General features: G+C 36.5%; 1 protein-coding gene and 1 long non-coding RNA gene across 18 annotated transcripts in view; one reads left to right on the forward strand and one right to left on the reverse strand.

The window, feature by feature from the left end:
- Window positions 1–4,770: 4,770 nt before the first annotated feature.
- The window catches only part of PHACTR1 (phosphatase and actin regulator 1), a 635,610-nt gene continuing 616,956 nt past the window's right edge, over window positions 4,771–23,424 (reverse strand). For all 13 annotated transcript variants that reach the window (XM_051970672.1, XM_051970675.1, XM_051970671.1 and 10 more), the window contains 4 exons: window positions 23,357–23,418; window positions 18,325–18,465; window positions 7,881–7,957; window positions 4,771–6,339 (listed from right to left, as the gene is read on the reverse strand). In XM_051970672.1, the coding sequence (XP_051826632.1) occupies window positions 6,324–6,339; window positions 7,881–7,957; window positions 18,325–18,465; window positions 23,357–23,418 (296 nt within the window). In that variant the 3' untranslated portion in view covers window positions 4,771–6,323. The remainder of the gene's footprint in view (window positions 6,340–7,880; window positions 7,958–18,324; window positions 18,466–23,356; window positions 23,419–23,424) is intronic.
- Window positions 20,279–23,424, forward strand: part of LOC127544165 (uncharacterized) — a 39,174-nt gene continuing 36,028 nt past the window's right edge. For 4 of the 5 annotated variants that reach the window (XR_007949386.1, XR_007949387.1, XR_007949389.1 and 1 more), the window contains exon 1: window positions 20,279–21,213. This is a non-coding gene — a long non-coding RNA (uncharacterized LOC127544165). The remainder of the gene's footprint in view (window positions 21,214–23,424) is intronic. The other variant, XR_007949388.1, reaches the window with a different exon arrangement.

Raw genomic sequence — 23,424 nt, forward strand, 5'->3', positions numbered from 1 at the left:
TGGGATTTAGAATTAATAGGAAGGCCCTACATGAGGGAAATATATTTAATTTTATTTTTAAAATATTATTTTTCTTTGTTTTTATGCTATACAGATAAGGAAATGAAGCCAAAAAGGGAAAAGGACTTGGTCAAAGTCACAAGCTATGTGTAAAGGGTCTGGTCTTGTTTAGCTCAAACCCACTAGATCTATTCCCCTGAGCTAGTGACTAGCAGGTCAAATGAAAAACTTTTCTATCTGAATTATTCATTAAAAAATATGTATCTTCTTCCAGAGCAAGATTTTGGTACAAAAATCTTCTATATAAAAAAGTGGCAGAATAAAAATCATGGGAACACCCCCACTTACCTGGAAATCAGTTCCAATATCCTTATTTATTTGGAACATAACAGGAAATATATATCTGCCCTCTTCCCCAAAAAATCCTTCAGTAGCCAAAATAGTTATCACAGAGACCATGGTTCTCTGGTTCTCTAGATTGTGCTTTTAATACAGAAGTGAAAGAGGGTTGGTTGAGTTGAGTCAAGCCTACTTAGTAAATATTAAGAGCCTGACAGCAAGGGCGAAGATTAAAACAAAACAAAACAACCTTTTAAAAACCATATTTAAACTTAAAATTTGAAACACCTAGTAGTAGTACTAGTAGACATATAGTCAAGTCCTTTCTAGCTCCAAAACTGGAATTTTATGGTTCTGGAGTAAAAAACAGTAATTCAACAGCTCCTGAGAGTACTGTATGACATAGTAGGGAGAGAACAAAGGAATAAGCATTTATTAAGTACTTGCTATATGTCAAACATTGTTCTAAGAACCTTATTAATATTAGCATTTATAACACATTATTTCAGTATAAAACAAGTGCTCACAATGATGTGCTGATATGTCAAGCAAAGTTTAAATTACAGTCATAATATTCAAAGACGATAGGAAAGAATTATAATACATTTTAGAGCAGTTTCCACCCTAAATGTTATGAAATGAAAAAAAATAATTTAAGATAAGCTTCAGTTATCTGGAACATGGCTCTCCTCTTTCCCTGGGAATGTTCGATGAGAAATTTTCCTGTATCTCTTCTTTCACCTATATCATTTCTCTACTAATCAGAGGAAGCCTGATGGAATCAGAGAAACTAGGTTCAAATCTTCTGATGCTGTATGACTGGGAACAAGTTGCTAAAGTTTGCCTGGAACCTCAGTTTAATTATCTGTAAAATGAGGATCTTGGAATTGATCTTTGAAGTCCCTTCTAGCTTTTAAATTAGCTCCTCTCATCCTCAGGGTTCTTAACTGGGGGTGAGATGGCATTTCTGTGAATTTGTTTTAATATTTTGGTAACTATATTTCAATAGATTGTTTCCTTTGTAATCCTATGTATTTTATTTTTATTAATTTATAACTATTACTCTGAGAAGTCCATAGCTTTCCCAGATTGCCAAAGGGTTCCTTGGCATAAAAAGTTAAGAACTCCTTCTTTAAAGCATCAAGTACCCTATAGGTATCTAAGTTAAGAATGAAATCTGTAGAAGCAGAAAGCTGGGAAACAATTTTTATACTCAGTATTTCTGATAAAGCCCTTTTTTCTAAAATATATAGAAAATTGATTCAAATTTATAAGAATATAAATCATTTCCTAATTGATAAATGGTCAAAAGATGTGAACAATTTTTAGATGGAGAAATTAAAGTCATATGTAGTCATATGAAAAAATGCTCTAATCACTATTGATAAGAGAAATGCAAATTAAGACAACTATATATATAAAACCTCATCACATGTATCAGGATTGACTAAGATGACAGGAAAAGATGATAAATGTTGGAGAGGATGTAATAGGAACACTAAAGCTTTGTTGGTGGAGTTGTGAACTCCATGTACCAATGATACATGTACACTTACATGCAGCCCCTTTTTGTAGTGGCAAGAAATTGGAAATTGAGGAGATGACCACCAGTTGAGGAATGGTTGAGTAAGTTACGGTATATGAATGTAATGAATTATATTTGTTCTATAAGAAATAATGAGCAGTCTGATTTCAGAAAAGCCTGGAAAGACTTACATGATTTGATACTGAGTGGAATCAGGAGAACATTGTATACAGTAACAGCAAGATTATGTAATTAACTATGATAGATTTAGCTCTTCTCAGCAATACAATGATCCAAGATAATTCCAATATATGTGAGATGGAAATGGCTATCCACATCCAGAGAGGGAACTATGGAGACAAAATATGGATTGAAGCATACTATTTTTAGCTTTTTTTTTTTTGTTTGTTTGTTTATCTTTCTCATGTTTTTTCCCTTTTGTTCTGATTTTTCTTTCACAACATGACTAATATGGAAATATGTTTAAAATGATTGTACACATATAGCCTATATCTGATTGCTTGATGTCTTGGGAAGGGAGGAAGAAGGAAGAATTTGGAACTCAAAATTTTACAAAAGTGAATGTTGAAAACTTTTTACATGTAATTGAAAATATAAAATACTATTGAGGAAAAAAATGAGACCCGTAGCTGAGGAAAACAGACAGGAGACTGAAACACTTTTTTTTAAAACTTTTTTCATTGTTATTGTTAAAGAAACTGCATACATCATCAGAGACAAACAATAATTTAAATACCATGCAGTTTCTGTATGTACAAAACCCAGGACACAAGAGATCCAGTTTAATTGTTCTCCTATTTACAGATAATTTTTTTCATGATCTGGTCAATTACAATACTTGAAGAGCACAGGATTGACAGCCACCACATTCACTCCTATACAAAGATGAGCTATGTACAGACACTGGGTTAGCAACTGGAAAGTGCAGCTGGTTCTGGATGTAACAGACACATGGGAAAAAGCCATTTCAGGTATCGTCGGCTAATCCTCTGCATGAAGAAATGTTAAAGATATCATTCTTCTGAGTGTGTGCCACCATATTAGTTTTTCACTTTGTAAATCCTTTCTCAAGAAGAGAAAAGAATGAAACATTGACAACTGTTTCTATTTCACTGACTATTCACTGTGCGTGTTCGCTAATTGAATGGAAAGCCCCAAGTTCAGGGGATCCACTATGTCCTGGATGCAGAAACAGTATCATTTGAGGGTCCAAATCTTAGAGCCACTATTTACTATATGATCTGGGGAAAGTTTTGACCTCTCTGAATTTCAAATTTAAAAGTAGAGTTAGGTGATTTTAAAGGTCCTTTTCAATTCCAACCTGTTGTAATTGAAGATGAACTGGCTTTAGAATTAAAAAAAACAAAAACAAAAACAAACTAACCAACAATCAGAAATATACATAGAAATCTTTTTTCTTCCAGCATTAAGGAAAGTCTATGTTTGGTAAAGTTAACCTTGGCTAGAAATATAACATCTTTTCCCTGCTTCTTAAAATAATCCAGATATTCAAATATGTGTTCAGAAATAACATCTTTTTAAAAAATTATAATCCAGATGTTCACCATAGATTTTTGAGCACTGGGAATTCATATTACCATAATAGAAGCCTTCAGTCAAAAACTATAGCTTCCTTAGAAGAGAGATGCAGTTTAAACAGAATCTAGGCTACCCCTCTTCACAGTAATGTGTATTGGCTCAGTTGACATAAGCAATGTTGTAAAAAAAAAATGACAGACTTCAATGAAGAACTCAAGGTATTGCAAAAACAGCCACAGATTAGAGGGCCTCAGCCTGCAGTCCATATTTGTTGATGCTACCCATGGTAGATGGTGGGAGTGAGGTGGTGTAGGAGCCACATAAGTGAAGCTGGAAATATCCCACTGTGGCTCTGCAAGCACAATTCCCACTGTTGTCAGAGGGTTGTGATGATACTCATCTAACAGTGCAAATGTTGTCTGGGGAAAAGGGGCTTTGCAGGAAGGCAAAAATAAATTTGGTTAATCTTCCTATATATAAAGTGGACCGCAATAGTTGGGCACTTCAGGGAGAAAACCCAGGTTATGTTGCTGGTTGGCTCCTTATGAGATCTAGGAATGTTACATGGAGCCCTCAGAGGGCTTAAAAAGCAGAGTGGAGACATTAATCCATTGGTGAGAGGGGAACATAGCCCACAGAAGAATTTCCCCCTTATTCTAAGGGAAAACCAAGGGTTATAGTATATCATGAAGAAGTACTGCAAGTTACTGGTGACCTAACAGGGGTAGGAAAAACCAATTTCCCTCAACTTGGAAACCAACACAATATCAGCACCCTTTAATACTGGGTGTATAGGAGTCAAATAATATGGCCCTAACTCTTTCATCAAGCCACTTTGCACATTCACATGTCAGTAAACCGTTTGGGAAGATCTTATTTACAGCTGAATTAAAATCCTGGTACATTCTCCTTAAACAAAATGTCTCCCCATAACAATAGATAGTGAAACTCATTCAAATAAACACAAAAAGCCTCAGGAATAACATACACACCAAGACTGACTCTTGGGATGCACTTTCCTAATGGCCTGGAGGAATTCATGAGTGGGGATCCCTTAGCTGGTGAACTCTACCCTGAGGAGCTTCCTACCTGGTCCAGATATGTGCTGTCCCCCTGAAAGCAGCATGACCCCAGCTGCTGGCAAGAATTTAAAGGACTTCCTCCTGCCACAAATCAAATATGGTATCTTTAGGGTTGATAGTGGCAATTGTGATGGTGTTTGGGGAAGGTGATGGGATTAACTCTTTTTTTGTTTGTGTGTAAGCCTAGTTAGTTTACCTCTAAGTAAAATATACATGAGGTGTAGAATGCAAGGATCACATTAAATTATTAGAATGACAAGCAGATTTTCACACATATCTGGGTAGAGAGCTTTATTATTCCGGACTTATTGGCTCTCTCAGAAACAAAATTAAAGTAAATATGACTCCCTCAAGGACAGTAGCTATGTCCACTGTCAGAGATTGTTTAAGAGTTGCGTCTTTTCATCATAATGCATTGAGAGATCCATATTCCCTCAAGATTAGTGCATTTTCTTTTTTACTGGCCAATTAGGCCAAGCATTTTGTAAATCAACTCATTCTTATTTGCATTATAAAAGAGTTGGGAAAAAAAATGATGCTGATTTTAAAGGATCAAGAGGGTGCACCATGGGATGGCTGGTGTTCTTAGCTGTACAGTTCTGATGCATGCTGAGCTCACATAGAATTACCAATGTGCCTCCAAGAGAACTCTTCAAAGCAAAAGATGAGGGAATTGAAAGCCAAATGTGGTGTTTTTGGAGGAGGGGCCCATCTGTTATTTAAGGACCAATGGTGGCGGCATGAACTCTTGTTTCCAGCCCTTCAGGCTTTGTTGCTGTGCCCACTTCACTTCCAAGACATACATAATCTTGAAATGGTGCACTTTACAAAAACCAACATTGGAGCACATTAGGAAAATTGAGAACAGAAGCCAAGCAGGGTGGCTAGGTAGACCATTGTGTCCATAAAGCAAGTTTTATAAATACATGCCTATATAACCATTGTACCTTAATAACATTCAGTTATTATGTATGTGTGAGAGAGAATGCCAGTGGCATTCTGATTTCTTAACAATTGGGGATCATCCATTTTCATTAATAAATAAATATGCTGACTTTATTCATTTTAAGCAAATTTTGCTGGAAGGAGACAGCTTTGGTCTGAGATAATTCTACCAGTTATCCAGGATGAACTTTCAGCTCCTCAAAGTGCACACCCCTCTTGTGACCAATAGTTGATTATAAACTCAGGTAGAAAAGGGCTTTCCTTTGTGTTTAGTGTATGGAGGATGGAGACAGGTATGGGATGGAAGGAATGGTAAGGAAAGGGGTCACTAAGAGCAGCACTCCCCAACTGCTTCCTCCTCCTAAGGTGCTTCCCAAACCAGAAGCCACATTTGGTTTAAGTGCTTGGGATTTTACTTAAAAGGCTAATCTGAACTTTTTTACTCTGTACAGTCATTCAGTTTTCTTTGGAGTTGAGTGACAGAAACTTGCGAGAATGAGGGTGGCTGAAGACAGAATGAATGCAGTTACCAGCTGGGCTTGGACAAATAGGACACATCCACATGCCAGAAAGTCTTAAAATGAGGACGCCAAGCTGTTGTCCTTGGCCCTGCCAGGGGTGGGGTGGGGGGTATTTCACTGTCAGAAGTTATGTCAGCAGGTCTGATGACTGAATGGTAACCATCAAGTTTACAGATATGTATAATATATATATAATCCTCATTATGTTTATTTTTCTTCTTTTCTCTTCTTTTAAAAAAAGGCAGTTCAGAAGATTTACATGGTAATGGGAGAAGTGAATAATACCAGCACTTATGGTTCTTATAAATTCATGTTTTGAAGACAGCATAGTACTCAAGTGGAATTCAACTGCTACGGTCGATGAAACCTAAGGAAACAAAAGCCAAAAAAAAAGGGGAAGTGAGTGGATAGACAGATAATGACATGACCCCTTAACTCCTCAAAATGGGGCTTAGGCATACTTGTCCTATATATCAATAAATATTTATTAAATGCTCCAGGCATTAGAGATATCAAGACAAAAAATGAGATGGTCTTTGCTCTCAGGAAGCCTACATTCTAAAATCTCCAAAAAACAATCATCCGGCCTTTGAAAGCTTCTAATGATGAGAAATTTGCATTAATAATATAGGATAATAAAGCTTTTTAAGGACAATGACTAAAGTGAAAATCCTCCCCCCCCTTTACTTTTTATGTATCGCATCTAGCATGGTTCAAAGACAAAGTATTTAATAATTGTTGATTGTCACTGAATCCAATTTTTAGCTCAATGTGTAAAAAAGAAGGCGGCTCACAATGACTCTGTGTTTGAAGGAAGATCAAATACCCCCAAGGAATGGTAAAGAAAACTGATGGATCACTCTTTAAGGTCAGGGAACACCAAATATTGAATACCTGCCAAAGACATTTTTGCCTTTTTTCCTTTGTGACTAAAGACAAAGAAATGGACCACAGGAAAAGTCACTACCCTCTGTGAGCCTCAGCTTTTCTCTTTGTCACACAGTAAAGAGAAATATCTACTAGTGATCTTAGGCCCATATACAACAAGCCTTCTGGCTCCTCCGCCATCTTTATATGCAACCCATTGGAAGCTAAGAATCTAACCTTGGATATCTCCCACGTCTGATAGAAGGAACTTACACCTTATTTTGCTGGGAAGCAGGATTCTATGCCACTTCCTTGTTGTCTTCTCAACATATCACTCCCCACCCCCCACCCAAACTTTTGGAATCCTTTTTATATTTTCCTTCCCTATTCTAAAATGTAAGATCCTTGAAACCTTGTATTTATATTCCATCCTCATTTCATCCCTCTATATCTGTCTCTCTCTTATTTACCTTGATTTTTATATTATCTATTGGGATAGTCAAATTAGATTAGATTTTAAAAATTATAATGCACAAATCAAAACACTTGTTTTCCTGGATTCCTTCCAGACTCAGTTCAAATCCTACCTTCAGCAGGAGACACATTCTGATTTTCCCAATTGCTAATGGCTTCCCTTTTCCTTTCCTTACCTTCCTGTTCTCCGCAGATCTTATATATACTAAGATATCCACATATTTCTTTCCCATTAGAATGCCTATTTGTTGAGGGCAGTCCCTTTCTTTTCCTCTCTGTGCATTCCCCCAGTGCTCAGTACAGTTCCTGGCAGGTTTTAAGTGCTTTAATACATTGCTTATTGATTAACTGACTCAAAGACAGTCATTCTTGTCAAGCAACTCAACAAACTTAAAAGTACTATATGCTTTAAATACCAATTATTATTAATAATGACAATGATTATTATCATTGCTCACAACCCACATCAAGAACATCAATCTTGAAAATGGGAAAACTGTCAAGTTTAGAAGCTTACATTGCTCAGTGGTGATTTTTAAAAAGTTTTTAAAAGCATCTACTACCTACCTTGTTAGATGTCTACTTAATTCATGAACTTCCATTTCAGTGCTTTTAAATTCATTGAGTTCTTTTCGAATGGCAGCCTGAAATGAAGAGTAGTCCGTAAATATGTAAATAAGGAAGATGGAAAGAAAAAAATTCAAATTTAAAATAATAAATTTTCTTAAGTAATGGCAATAAAAGGACCATAAAATGGATTCCTTTACACAGCAAAATATGAAAGGAGCCTTTAGAACCCACAAAAGAACACGTAGACTCTAAATTGCAAATCATGGAGGAGAATGTTTTCTTTTTTCTCTCTTTTTTCCCCCCCTTTTCTCTTTTTTCTATCTTTTTCTGTCTTTTTCTCACCTTTTGCCTCTGTCTGTTTGTCTCTTTCGAGACCTGCTACAGCATATAGTCATTAAATCAATAATGGATATACATCTACAGAGATAAGTCTCAAGCATGCACAAGCTTAAATGTCAACCCGTCTTCTTACTGAAGTGAATAAAAAAAGTTCTTGGCAACCACCAGGATTCCTTCACGAACAAAATGCAAAAATATATTGCGAAGAGCAAGAAGCTCACCAACTGCTTCCACGCCTCGTTCCCCTGTCACATACCCTCCTCCCCCACTCTTTATTTATGAATACTTTCTCTCGTTATTTTATCAGCTGCAAGGTAAAGATACTGTCATTAACTTCTAGAAGCAGGTATATCTTTAGGGGAAAAATAAATCTTAACAAATTCATTCCCACTGCCCTGTCCAATAGTGAGATTAGAACAGAGGGTGCCTAGGGGGGCTGGTAGTATTGGGTGTAATGGGGAGAGGATGGATTGAGCCTGGGAGCAGTGGAGTATGAAAATAACAATGAGAGTTTCTTGCTGTTCAAGACTTAGAGGTCAAGACTTTAAACAGATGCTACCATAATAGATATGGCCTTCATGTTTTATTTTACAGATATTCTGAGTGCATGGAAGTTTGGAAAACCACCATGCTCTTGATTATAGCAGACCCATAGGGAAGGAGAAAGAGGCAGAAAGGGGGAGGATGTGGTGGCAGAGAGAGCATTATCTTTAGCTAGCAAACTGATTATGACAAATGTGTGCTCATCTGTCAGAGTGTTACTGTTTCCTCTTCTGTTTCCTGTTCATGTTTCTGTCCCTAGCCAAATGGGGACTTTTTGAGGAAGTAGGTTATCGTATTGCTTAAATACTCATACATCATTTTATCATTCCATATTCATATGGAAATGTCGTTATGTGTTTTATGATGACATCAATGACATTAAGCCTGTTCCTGAAGGGTACTTTTCCTGGATTTGAGATGACTAATGACACACTATACTATGACTGTAAAAATACCGAACTTGGAACTGTTGGATGGTCTGTGTTTGAGTCCAGACCATATACTAATATATGATATTTAGTAAATCATTTGCCTCTTCCTTGAGCTGTTTCTGTTGCTGTAAATTCTCATACCACATGTCTTAGGAAGTTGTCATGATGTTCAAAAAAGATGATATCTGCATTATGTGTTATAGTAATTAAAATAATAGGAAACTCCAGAGCTAGATTTGGAGTCAGGGAATGTAGGTTCAAAGCTCAGTTTTGTCATGTATTATCTATGTGACTGCAACTTCTGTGGGTTTCAGTTTTGTTATTTTTGAATTAAGAGGTTTGGGGAAGGGGCAGTTAAATAGCACAGGGGATAGAGCACTGGCCCTAGAATCAGGATGACCTAAATTCAAATTGAACCTCAGTCAGTTTACTGTATGACCCTGGGGCAAGTCATTTAATCTCAAATAAAATAAAGCAAAGGATTTTGGACTAGACTTCTGAGGTTCCTTTCAGTTCTAAATCTATGATTCCATCTTATGTGAGCTCTTAGTATTTCTTGGTAGTTTACCAGTGAGAGAAAAGTGAGAGGAAGGAACATTGAGAGCTGGGCACTGAGCAGCTCAGTTTTAATACCTGTTCCAAGTCCAAAAGCCATTGTAAGAAAGGACTGTTGCTATTGTTGTTCAGTCATTTCAATCTGAATCTTTGTGATCCCATTTGGAGTTTTCTTGGCAAAGATGCTGGAGTGGTTTGCCATTTCCTATAATTGAGGAACTGAGGCAAACAAGATTAAGTGATTTGCTCATGGTCACATGACTAGTTAGTATCTGAGGCTGGGTTTGAACTGGGAAAGATGAGTCTTCTTGACTTCAGGCTCAGCACTCTATTTACTGTGTCAGCTAGTAAGAGACATAGGCCATATAAATTGCTTTCCTCATATAGAAAGGAAAAATTATTTTGTTCTTTTGCTTTCATAACTTCATATAGAGATGTAACTAGAAATTTTACACTTAGGAAAAGCATTCATAAATTCACCCGGAAAGGAACAAGACTGATGGCCTTTTATGAAAGCTTATAATACATAAAAAGAAAATAATACAAGAAGCAATTAAGACAAATTCAACTAAGTGTGTGTGGCAGTGGGATGGAGTGGGATGGAGTGAGAAGTGGTCAGTCACTATATTGGTTTCTATGCTCCTGAAGGAGTAAGCAGGTGTTAATTTTTTGTGCACTCTAAATTTTGGTGCTCTAGACAATGACCTTGTCCTAGTTATAATTCTGCTCCACACAATAATAGGTATGTATTAGAGAAAGAAAAGACAAGTACATGCAGAAAGTACTGGTTGTCCACAATCTACTTCTATGATCATAAAGAAGTTACTCTTCAGAAATTTCTTATAAGGAATTCTTTAAGAATTCATGACATGGAATTACTTTCAGAAGCTCTGATCCAATTTGCCTAAATGTTTAGTACCTGCAATGCTAAGTAGAAATATGGAAGAATTTCTTCTTTGAACAAGGCCAAAGAGGACCTAAACAAAAACAAAGTTTTGATGTTGCCATTTTTATCAGTGCATATCCTAGAGTTCTTTCACTAATACAAGACATGGCGCAGAGTGACTAGTCTCTGTCTTTCTATTTCTGTCTCTCTATCTCCTTGTCTCTCTGTCTTTGACTCTCTCTGCTCTGAAATGTGGGAAGGACAGGATGTACTATGGGCATCACTGGAGCCAAATGCTTGTTAAGAGTGTTCTCACTTATATTGTACCTAGAACTAGCAATATTTGGTTATTCTTTAGGAATTTATTTCTCTTGTCTTCAAACTAATGGAGACAGTAGGTGCTAAAAGCGAAGGTACTAATATAGGTGGAAAACAATCATTTATTAAGCACCTACTATGTACCTGGCACTGTGTAAGTGCTTTATGATTGTTATTTCATTTGATTTTCACAACAACTCTGGGAGCTTGGTGCTATTATTATCCCCTTTTAGAGTTGAGGGAATGATGGTAGACAGAGGTTAAGCAATATGCTGAAGATTATACTGCCAGTAAATGTTTCAGCCTGGATTTGAACTCATGTCTTTCTGATTCTAGGCCTAATACTTTATCCATATTAAGTCATCTAAGCTAACTCTATGAGGAAAAGGACCAGTGCAATCTAAGCACAGATAGACAAGTTTTACAGAGCTAACATCACATCAATGCTTCTAAGGGCCAGGATGAGGACAGATGTATGTAGGACAATAAGTGATTGGCAATCTTAAAAAAATACTGAATTTTTATTTGGTGATTTATAATTCAATTTATTTAGAATTTATTAAGTACCTATTAGGCATCAGGTGTCAAATTAGGTGCCAGAACTATAAGTACAAAGAATGAAACAGCACCTACTTTCAAAGGACTAATACTGATCATCTGAAGTTAGGCACAGATTGGGGTGGGCACCAACTTATACAATGTATGCTTTTCTGAAGAAATTACTGTAACTTGCTTTATCCTTTAAGCATTAGGGTTGGATAAGGATATGGTCCTACTGCCTCAAGCTGCCTAGGTTAAAAGTGCTCTATGTAATTATGTGTCACTGATTTTATTCAGAAAGTTGGCAAGAAGAGAGAAGAGAAAAATACATGGAGCAGTCTTGGACTATCAGTGAACAGCTGTGAAGAACTAGAATGCAGAGGGGCTCCTAGCAAGCATATCCTTTAAATAAAGATTAGTTTTTATATAACAAGTAGCCTAGTGTAATATAGGATGTATGAAAATGCCTTAAGTTTGAAAACAGAGACTTTTGAGACTTTTTGTATATACACAAAAAGGTGTTTAGTTGAATTTCTAACTGATTAAATTATATAAAGTAGAAGAGCAAAGTGTAAGATAGTCAGGGTATTATCCTAAGCTCATCTGGCCATTTAGTATTTCCTTAGCAAACAAGATTACTATTAAAATAACAGTAAAAATTCATTGAAATTCCACTAATTATGAAACTAGTGTCAATAAAGATAAAAGGTTGGTTAAAGTTTTCAATCAAATAATCATACATTTATTAAGAGACTACTATATGGCAGGCATTGTGCTAGACTCTGGGAATCTAAAAAGTGACAAAAAAAATCCCTGCCTTGAAGGAGTTTATAATCTAATTGAGGAGATAATATGCACATATAAAGCAATTTATATATAGGATAATAGGAAACAATTAAAAGCGAAATGCTTGATCACTGTCTTAGAGTTATTGTGAAGATTAACTGAGATAATGTATATAAAAACCTTAGATTACTATGTTAGTTATTATCAACTGTTAAAAAGGGTACTTAGATTCACAATATTTCTTGTGCAAAATATACTTTTTTCCTTTCCCTTTAATTCCAAAGAATGAAGTTTAATTGCAACCATATACACATTTCTGCTACATGTGTTGATATATTTCTTATATATTTATTATGACCAGATTGTCATTTCTTTAACAATGGAAGGTGGCCCATGAGTTATCTCTCAAGTCCCTAAAGTGGTAAATTCCATGCAACATAGCATGTGCTATATCCTAAAATATAAAACATTAAACTGGAATTTGGATCATTATCTTTTCTTCAATACCAGCTGATATCTTCTAACTTTTTCTAATTCTGTTATTTCTGGATCCAATATCTTAATATCATTATATATTATATTAATATTTGTATCATTTTACATTATTTATATTATATACTTGTATTTATGAAACCATTTTTTCTCAGTTACCTAAGCTCAAAACTTTCCTTTTGTTTCTGATCCTTCTGTCTATTTGGCCTAATTTGTACCAGCAAAGGAATCCACACTATATTACAATTCATGAGTGGTCATCTAACCTTAAGTTGAAGACTTTCCTAATATCTCATTTGTTGAGAGCCAACTGTGTTACCAAGATATACATTATTATTATTGTTATTGCTACTTTTAGGGCAGCTACACGGTACAATGGATAAAGTGCTAGGCCTGGAGTCTGGAAGATTCAGCTGCCTAAGTTCAAATCTAACTTCAGATACTAGCTGTGCTACCCTGAGCAAGTCATTTAACACTGTTGCCTAAAGTTTCCTCATTTGTAAAATAAGCTGGAGAAATAAACAGCCAACCACTCCAGTATTTCTTCCAAGAAAATCCCAAATGGGATCATAAAGAGTAACAAAAACAACTGAACAACACATTACATGCCAGACAATTGTGCTAAGTCCGGGGATACGAAAAGAGACAAAAGTTCCTGATCTTAAAGAGATATCTATTCCAACTCTCACTGACACCAATTTAGTTCATGTTAAGGGACAGGTCAATTCTCCTAGAGCCTCCACAGCTGTGAATGATAACATCTGAAGGAGCTGCAGGGCAGCCTTTGCTGACACAGGTGTTGTGGACTGGGAATGAGATAAATTGGAGGCAGAGGGAAGAGGAGGGAGATTAGACAATGAAACAGCCTCTCAGTCGGAGAAGTCAGAGAACAGCAACTGCCTCTCAGTCTCCTTGTATCATCCACTCACAAGAGGAGACCCATTTTTGGGTGGGATCTCCAGCAGCCACTGTCAGGTGGCTCCCGTGTATTCCAACACGTGGCACCTGAATGTGGAGCAAGAATTATAAGAAGAACCAGAGCTATTCACGAGAGGACTTTCAGAGTTAAGGAAGAAGAGCTCCAATAAGACTTTTTTAGTTGGGGTAATCAAAAGGGCCAACACATCAAAGGGCTGAGCCAGGAGACTGATGAGAGACTTAAATGCCTGTTCTAACTACAGTCCTCTTCACCATTTGAAAGTTTGCCTCCATGATATTTCACAAGATCAACACCTGCTACAACCATCCAGAGGAGATAGTGCTGCTTGCATTCCTCAGTGTGCAGACTATGCTGTGGGAGGAAAATAACAGCAAAAAACAAAAAACGGGGAATTGTTAAAGGACAAATCAATTTTAGAGCCTCCACAGCTGTGGATCATAGCATTCGAAGGAGCTGCAGGGCAGCCTTTGCTGACACAGGTGTTGTGGACTGGGAATGAGATAAATTGGAGGCAGAGGGAAGAGGAGAGAGGTCAGACAATGCAACAGCCTCTCAGTTGGAGAGGTCAGAGAACAGTAACTGCTCTCTTGGTCTCCTTGTATCATCCTCTCACAAGAGGAGATGCATTCTGCAGGTTCTGGATTGGATCTCCAGCAGCCACTGTCAGGTGGCTCCTGTGTATTCCAACAGCTCTCCTGTGTATTCCAACAAGTACAGACTTTCACTATTTACCTAGACTTCTGAATTGATGTCCGGCCTCCAGTATCTCCTTTTATTGATTTCAAAGTAGTATTTTTAAAAAACCCAAACCTATTATTTTTCTAAATTAAAATTTTTTTGAGTTCTGAATTTTCTCCTTCCTTCTTACTTTCCCCTACCCATTGAGAAGGCAAGCAATATATCAATTATAATGTGAAATCATATAAAATATACTTCCATATAAGTTATATTGCAAAACTCCCAAAAAGAATAAAGTTTAAAAATTATGCTTCAATCTGTACTCAGACAATTCTAGTCCTCTTTCTGGAAGTGGATAGCAGTTTTCATTTAAGTCCTTCTGAATGGTCACTGTACTAATCAGGATAACTGTTATTTAGAATTGATCATTACACAATATTGCTATTACCATGTACAGTATTCTCCTTTTGTTGGTTCTTCTTTACTTTGTATCAAATTCATGTAAGTCTTCCCAATTTTTTTCTGAAACGGTTATTTCTTGTGGAACAATAGTACTATATCACAATCATATGCCACAATTTGTTTAGCCATTCCCCAATTGATAGGCATCCCTTAAATTTCCAACTCTCTGATACCATAAAAAGAGCTGCTATAAATATTTTTTTGTATATATGGCCCTTTTTCTTTGATCTCTTTGGGATACAGACCTAGTAATAATATTTTTTTTTTCTTGAGGCAATTGGGGTTAAGTGACTTGCCCAGTGGGGTTAAATGACTTGTCCAGGGTCACATATCCAGGAAGTGTTAAGTATCTGAGGTAAGATTTGAACTCAGGTCCTCCTGATTTCAGGGCTGGTATTCTATCCACTCCACTAACTAGCCACTCTCCTAGTAACAGTATTGCTATATTCAAGGAGAATGAATAGCTTTGTAGCTCTTTGGGCATAGTTCCAAATTGCCTTTCCTGAATAGTTGGATCAATTCACAACTCCACCAATAGTGCAATTGTGTCTGAATTTTTTCCACATCCATTCCAACATTTGTCATTTTCTGTTCTGTCATATTAGCCAATCTGAAAAGTGTGAAGTAGTACTTCAAAGTTGTTTTAATTTGTACTTCTCAAATCAATAGTTATTTAGAATATTTTTTCATATGATTAGATAGTTTTTATTTCTTCTGACAACTATCTCTTATATAACTTGACCATTTATCAATTGGGGAGTGGTTTGTATTCTTATCAGCGACTCAGTTTCCTATGGATTTGAGAAATGAGGTCATTATTGGAGAAACTTGCTGTTAAAATTTCTTCCTATTTCCTGCTTTCTTTTAATCTTGGCTGTATTGTGTCCATCTGTCTGTCTGTCTCTCTGTGTAAAACCTTTTAAATTTAAAGTAACCAAAATTATGCATTTTATATCTAGTAATGCTCTCTATATATCTTATTTGGTGATAAATTCTTCCCTTATCCATAGGAATAATTGATAAAATTTTCCACATTCCTCTAATTTACTTATATCATCTTTTATGTCTAAATCATGTGTTCATTATCTTGATATATATCATCAGATATTGGTCAATACTTAGTTTCTATCATACTGTTTTCCAGCTTTCCCAACAATTTTTGTTGAAAAGTGAGTTCTTATCCCAGAGGTTGGGGATCTTTGAATTTATCAAACATTAGAGTACTATGGGTAATTTACTATGTATTGTTTACTTAATCTATTTCACTAATCTACCACTATTTCTTAGTCAGTACCACATTGTTTGATAATTACTGCTTTGTTTAATATAATTTGAGATTTAGTAGTGCTAAACTGCCTTTCCTTCACAATTTTTTTCATTGATTTCCTTGATATTTTTGACCTTTTGTTCTTCCAGATGAACCTTATTACTATTTTTCCTCAGGTTTATAAAATAATTTTTTGGTAGTTTGATTAGTATGGCACTGAATAAATCAATCTAGGTAGAACTGTCATTTTTATTATATTGGGTTAGCTTGCCCATGTGCAATTAATATTTTTCCACTTGTTTAAATCTATCTCTATTTGTGTGAAAAGTATTTTGTAATTGTACAAAGTAATATTTCTAATGAACAGGCCTACCTGTGTCACTTTTCTGCTCCAACATCTTCAGTAACTCTCTAGTAAGCCACCAAATAGATGGCACAGCATATAGAATTTAGCATTGGGAGGAATCTAGTAGGGATCATCTAGTAGGGTTCCTCTTATTTTACAGATAAGGGAACCGAATAATAGAAATGAGAAGTGACTTATACTTCCCAAAGCAAGTAAATAGCAGACTGTGGAGTCAAGTTGCGCTCCTCTGATTTCACTCTAGATTCTGCTTCCGCTATGCTTAAGCGTTCCTTTTTGTTAAGCTAAGGTCTTCAATAGGTCTCAGTTTGACTCAGGCCAAGGTCTCCCATTTTATCCAGGGCCATTTCTAGTCATCCTGGTCTACATCTGGCCACTGGACCCACATGACTCTGGAAGGGGAAGTGAGGCAGTTGACCTTGCATAGCCCTCCTTCACTTAAATCCAATTCACTTGCATGTTTTGGTTCTCTTTGAGAAGGAATGGCAAACAATAACAACAACTCCCCTTGCATTTAAGGTTCTCTGAAATCCTATTTCACATTTCTCTCATTCACTTCCCAAGTTTTGGGTCAGATTTGATGACTTGTTAATCTCCACCCAATTCTGCACTATTCTCTCCTGTCTCTGTCTTTGTATGCTTGACATGATTCCCTTTGATAACCTCCCAAATTTCTATTGAAATTTTTCTTTTCCCTCAAGAATCAACTAAGGTACCATCTCTTTCATGAAGCCTTCTCTAAACCTAATCAGAAGTGATTGATTGCCCCCCCTCCTTGAAGCTTATCAGATATTACTATGTATGATCTCTATGACTTCTCTCATGGACTCAATCCTGTTCTAACATTACATTTATAGACACTTCTCCTGTATGATTTTAGACAATGGCATATATTTTCTGAATGAAACTACGGAATTGAATAATATGCTCTTTGAGATTCCTTTTTCAGTTTTATATCTATGATCCTATAATTACTTGGATAAATATCTTATTTTCCCCATTACATTATAAGCTCCCTGAGTACTTGGACTTTATTATTTTTTTTTCATCTTTGTAATCCCAGCACCCACTTAGGCATACTGCAAAAAAGAATCAACCTAAAGAATTTTTGCTGAATTATACTAAACTGAGTGAATCAAGCAATCTGTGGTTATAAAGTTATGCCCCTCCCCCCAACCCAAACTCTAGTCTCAAAGAGTTATGCTTTATTGGGAGGAGACATCATCGCAAAAAAGAACACACAGAATAAGTATATATAAATTATGTGTTATATTGGATTCCTTGCTGTTTAGGGAAGGAGAGAGAAAAATTTGGAATACAAGGTTTTGCAAGGGTGAATGTTGAAGACTATCTTTGCATGTATTTTGAAAAAAAAAACTATTAAAAATAATGATAAAAATTTTTAGTTCAAAAAGAAATTATATATTAAATAAATATAAGAAGATAGTAGCAATGGTCTGTGACATCTCCCTTTCCTTTTCTTTTCCTGCCTCCTTTATTCCCTTCTGTAAAGTGGGTGTGATTATATTCATCCTTTGCCAATGACTTTCCTAGAGAGGTGAGAATTAATTCCAGTGGTGATCACAAGCTATTTGGAGCTCAGCTAGAAGGTGTGATAGAAATAGCTCTATTATTTTTCCAATTGTTGGACCTCCCCACCAGCATTTGGCATTCATCTGCCAGCTGAGATTGTGATTAACACTTTGAGGCTCTACCCATTAGAGAGCTCCCTCCCACCAAGTGTGAAATGCGGTAACAAATTCATCATCCCCAGGACAGGAGCTAGTCTCTGTTCTCCAGCTATTTTCTTTCCCTTTTCTTCCCTTAAGGCTCTGCTTACTTTGTCTGCAGCAGTAAGTCGAGTCCAGGGCTTGTCTGCTCTTCTGTCATAATCCTGAGCATCGGCCACTTCCACATAATCACTGAAGCGAATGAGAATCTTCCTTTCACGGAGTTCTTCAACCGTGGGCCTCTGACTGAGCTGTAAGGGAGATGGGCAGAGATGGTATCCAGTACATTGTCACAGCATCTGGTGATTTTTAGCTTTGCAAGGGAACTCAGAGGACTTTTGGTTCAATTCCCCCATTTTCTAGATGAGCCCCAGGCAATTTAAGAGACTTGGAAGATATGTAGGGAGTTATCATTGGTAGAATTTAAACCTGAAGTCAGGGTGATTTCCTGATACCATGTCCTCCTCCTATGACCTTTAGGGAGAGACACAATTAGGGCAAGAATCTTGTACAAAATTTGGGCTTTCTGAGTTATATAATCTACAGTTATTTACACTATGCTACCACAATGAGTGCAAATTCCGCCCCCCCTTCCCCCTTTCCCCTTATTTTTCAGGTTCCACAACTATGAACAAAAGAAGTGTCAGAATATTTGTTCCAATAGTGTGCAAAATAAACAAACACATTCCAGGAACTGTTCTTGTTTGACACCATTCTGGTATCATGTGGTTCTTGGCTAGAGCTGCACTGTTCATTCCTTACTGCCAGTTGGAGGACACAGGGAAAGCAATGGACATTGTATGGAAGCCAACTTGTGTAATGCTTCTTGGCCATTAAGAAATGGACAGGTCTAGGAGATCTCTAGAGTCTAAAACTGACCTAGAATACCTGAGAATATACACAGAAGGAGTATGACATTATAACCTAGAGTCTGTGAATCTTGTTTTTTCCTTCAATTTTTTTTTCATTTTCAATTTAATATAAAAGGAATTCAATATAATTCTTTTATAATTCTACATATTTCATTTTGTTTTTTTTTTAATAACATTATTTTAAAAAGGTACATAGACTTTGACAAAGGATTTGTGAGAAACAGGGTAGCACAGTGGATGGAGCACTGGGTTTGGAGTCAAGAAAATCTGAATGCAAATATGGATTCAGCCACCTATTAGATGTGTGATGCTGAACAAGTCACTTAACTTAATTTACTTAAGTCTCTCTCCCATTTCTTCAAATGTAAAACTGGGATAATATCACCTACCTCCAAGAGTTGTTGAAAGGATCCAATGAAGATCCTATTTGTAAAGTGTTTATTACAATGCCTGACATATATGTGTTATGTAAATGTTTATTCCCCTCCCTTTCTTCTTCCTATGACATATACAAAAAAAGGTTAAGAATTCCAGTTCTAGAGGGTTCTGAAGATCACTTAATCAGACAGAAACTGACCTCACTAGAGGAGTTTTAGTTCAGTTCTGGTCTCATTAAGTCATCCTAAGATGTAGTGCTGAAACAGGTAGCATGACAATGTGGCCTGTGCTTTGGTGCAGTAAAGGCTATAAGAGGAAGGTGGGCATTTGGGATGCCCCCAATCTAACTAGCTTCCAATTATAATTGTAATAATAAAGCAAAATGTTCATTAAGGTCCACTAATCTTAGAACAGCTAAGCAAAGAGGCTTGCAGTGATAATTATAACTCCTGCTTTTAAATTCTCTGCCATCAGAGCTGCAAGTAAAGAATAGCTCTCTTCATATTTATGGAATTGGTAAGGCTTTCAATACCCAACTATCTTGCAATCCAAAATGCTGCATTTTACTGAGAGGTTTCAGGCTTTTTTGACATGAACAGCCAACTCAGTATAAAAGCTGATGATGGACAGTGGGACTGATCTCAGCCCTCAGGTCAAACAAAAGCCTGAGCAAAGTCCCTTGCTGTGTGGAGCCCATGTAATAAATGGATACAAAGATCCTCCATTATTAAGATTGAATCTTTCTGGGAAGACAAACTTGTGTGTCTGCAGTTGGCTATACACCTAGTATTAGGTCAGGGGTGGGGTGGGGTAGGGAGGGGGGAAAGGCCTGTTGGGGGAGAGGACATGTGGGAGGGAAGATGTACCTATAGTTACTCTCTGTGTCATCTCATGGAATCAGATTTGCTCTAAGCTCAGGTCTGTGGTGATGGCTTGAAGTGGGCCAGGGGCAGAAATAGGTAGTAATTTCCTTTAACTTGTGGGTCTTTACAATAAATTTCCCGCCCATCAAAGCCAGAAAATTCATTGAGACCAAAGCTCTGCCTAATTTCTAAAAGCCAAAAGCAAGAAAAGGATAAAGGAGGAAAGGAAAGACTATTGTTGTCTCGAGGTGTGCTCTTTGGACACAACAAACTAAACTTTAACTCAATATAAATGTTAGGACAGAAGCAGCTGCTGCTGCTACCAAAAAAGCCCACCAAGTGCTATCATTTGCTTTCTTGCCTCACAGAGTTTGTTAAAATTAAATGAGGGTAATTTATTAAGGAAAGCAAAGGGCCAGGGGTAAGTTGATAATAATAATAAGCAGTAGAAAGACCAGCAACTGGCTTGTCTGTGATAAGGGATTCAAAGAAATAGAACTTTGAGGCAGGAAGCAATGTATATTCCCCAGCCTGCTCATCAACTTCCTCACCTCATCTCAACCTCTCAGCAGTTTGGAGCTGCAAGTGGAGATATGTGACCACACTACATTCAGGGAAGTGCCTTCTCATTCTTGCCTCCTCCTTACACCACACTATACAAAGTTGTCCCTTCACTCAGACCCACTGTTTATTTCTCAGGCCCCAGACTTAAGATAACCAATCTTGCCTTAAGCACCTGAGAAAATGACCAGACTATTGCTTTTAAGGGTTGTTTCCTTTCAGATTTGCCAGGTCCACCAGGAAAAATTCATCACCTTTGGTCCTGACAACATCAAGTTTACTGCTTTGGTGTTTACCTTGAGTCTCTGTAAAGTTGTGTCTAAGGGTAAGAACTAAGTTTACCTCACTTTTTCAAAGAAAGTTGAAATTTAAAGAATAGGTTAAGTCTAATCAATCATAACATTTAAAATTTAAAACTTCTTAAAAGATCCCTAATTTTTTTGGGGAGGGCTATCTTAAAGGTGAAATTAGTTATTTTCAATCATTTTTAATTATTACTAAATTGTTAGGCTGACCCTTTTACAGACCTAAGTCAACTTACTTTGTTTTATTTACTACAAAGCTCAAGGAAAAAATGAAATAAAGAACTAAGGGGTATATATCCAAGTCCCTTCCTGGTAATAGTATATGTGCTTGGTTAGCACTTTTGACTATTATGTAAAATACTTCCCTCCCAACAGCTTTTATGAGGTAAGGAGTAGAAATATTACCATACCCATTTTAATGAATCTGAGTTTCCAAAAGGCTTACCCAAAGTCCTTCGTGCTTCATTGGATTTATGTTCTCATTATGAATGAGATCCACCCAACCTACTCCCAAAGTCATGGGGTTATAAATGAGCTGATTGATTTAAACCCATATCCCTTAAATCTAGGCTCAATTTTCTTTCCATTATATATTACATTGTCTTTCCAAGAAGAACTGACCTTTGGACAAGACAGACAAAATAGTGTTCTATAGACTCATGGGAGAAGAACTGCAATTTGTACTATTTGAGAATGGTAAATATTTCCAGTCTTCACTAGAGAATCTGGCAGTAGTTGATCTTCAAATCACTGGGTGAGAAATTAAAGGTCTTTATATACATGTGATGATGAGCAAGGTACTTGATCTTTTGGGGAAGACATCTTTCCTGTCTGTTAAGAAGTGGTCGTAGATGATTTGGCACCATATATTTGGAAAAGCACTTAGGAAGGTAAGATTTGTATAAAATAAATCGTAATTTTTAGGAAGAATGATTTTCACAGGATTTCTAAATTTCCTTTTTTGAATAACTATGAATAAAAGTAAATAGCCACTAATAAATACAAATTAATTTTAAAGAATCTGCTATTTCTAAGATTTTGGATATTGATTTTCTGAAAATGCCGACTATAAATGGCTAATTTATAGATACTATTATTGTCTGACCTGTGGAAGAGCATTCCTAGCTCATATTGTTCTGACACTGTAATTCAATTCTAACATGATGATGTCATTTTGATACTCTTTGAGAAAGAAGAATAACAACTTAACTAAGGATGCCATGTTTAGTAATAATAATAAAAACAGTTGCCATTTATGTAGCACTGCAAGGGTTGTAAAAAACTTTAAATGTCATCTCATTTTATCTTCATAAACAATCCTAGAAAGCAGGTGCTATTATCTTCATCTTACAGATGGGGAAATTGAGACAGAAAAAAATTAAGTGACTTGCTCAGGGTCAGAGCCAAATGGCTGAGGATGGATTTGAACTCGGGTCTCACTCCACATCTGACACTCTATCCTCTATGAAGTGGTTTTCTAATTTTTTTCAGCGTCTCATAGCTTCCTTATTCTTGTCAATATCACCAAAGAATTCATCCAGAATAATTCAATGAAGGGGCTTATTGTTAAAGAGGTCACTCTGGGTTTTAAGGTTTTTAGGGATTTTATAACTGACATTTGTATTTTTACCGGCGTTGTAATACTTCATTTGCCAAACTTTTGAATTGGATGCTTTAAAGACTTCAGGTATTTTCTGATCAAACCCCTTCCTTTGACTGAATGGTCTCAATATAAGTGAATTTATTAGTAAGACAAGAGACATTATATCATAAGAATGGAGAAACCCAAAATTCCAGATTATTGGAAAATTCAATTTTCTATCTAGAATGGTAGTTTTGAGAGATCCTTACTGTACTGTATTAAGGGATCATGAAAGTGTGTTGAAAATTTCAAAATAACTTTTTAAAAATTCATTTTAATTGAAAATAAAATAGATGGAAAATGCCACACTCTCCAGGATACTCAGAATGACTAATTGAGAAAGCGGGGTTCAGGGTCTAGTCAGAAATGAGTTCTACCCTTGAGGTTGTACTGCAGGTTGCCGATGCAAAATGGTAATCAAATTACCACTGAAGCAATGCCAAGGCAACACAAAGGGATGAAAGGGATGGCCTGGCAGTGCCAATCAAGTCCTCCAGGATTATTAGTCAGTTCCCTCTCACCTTTCGGGTTAGCCTCCTCTTGATCTCTCGTTTTTCTTCTTGTTCTTCTTGTTCATTACGAGCTGGAA

This window comes from Antechinus flavipes, chromosome 1, assembly GCF_016432865.1.
Source record: "Antechinus flavipes isolate AdamAnt ecotype Samford, QLD, Australia chromosome 1, AdamAnt_v2, whole genome shotgun sequence".
Classification (NCBI taxonomy): Eukaryota; Metazoa; Chordata; class Mammalia; order Dasyuromorphia; family Dasyuridae; genus Antechinus; species Antechinus flavipes.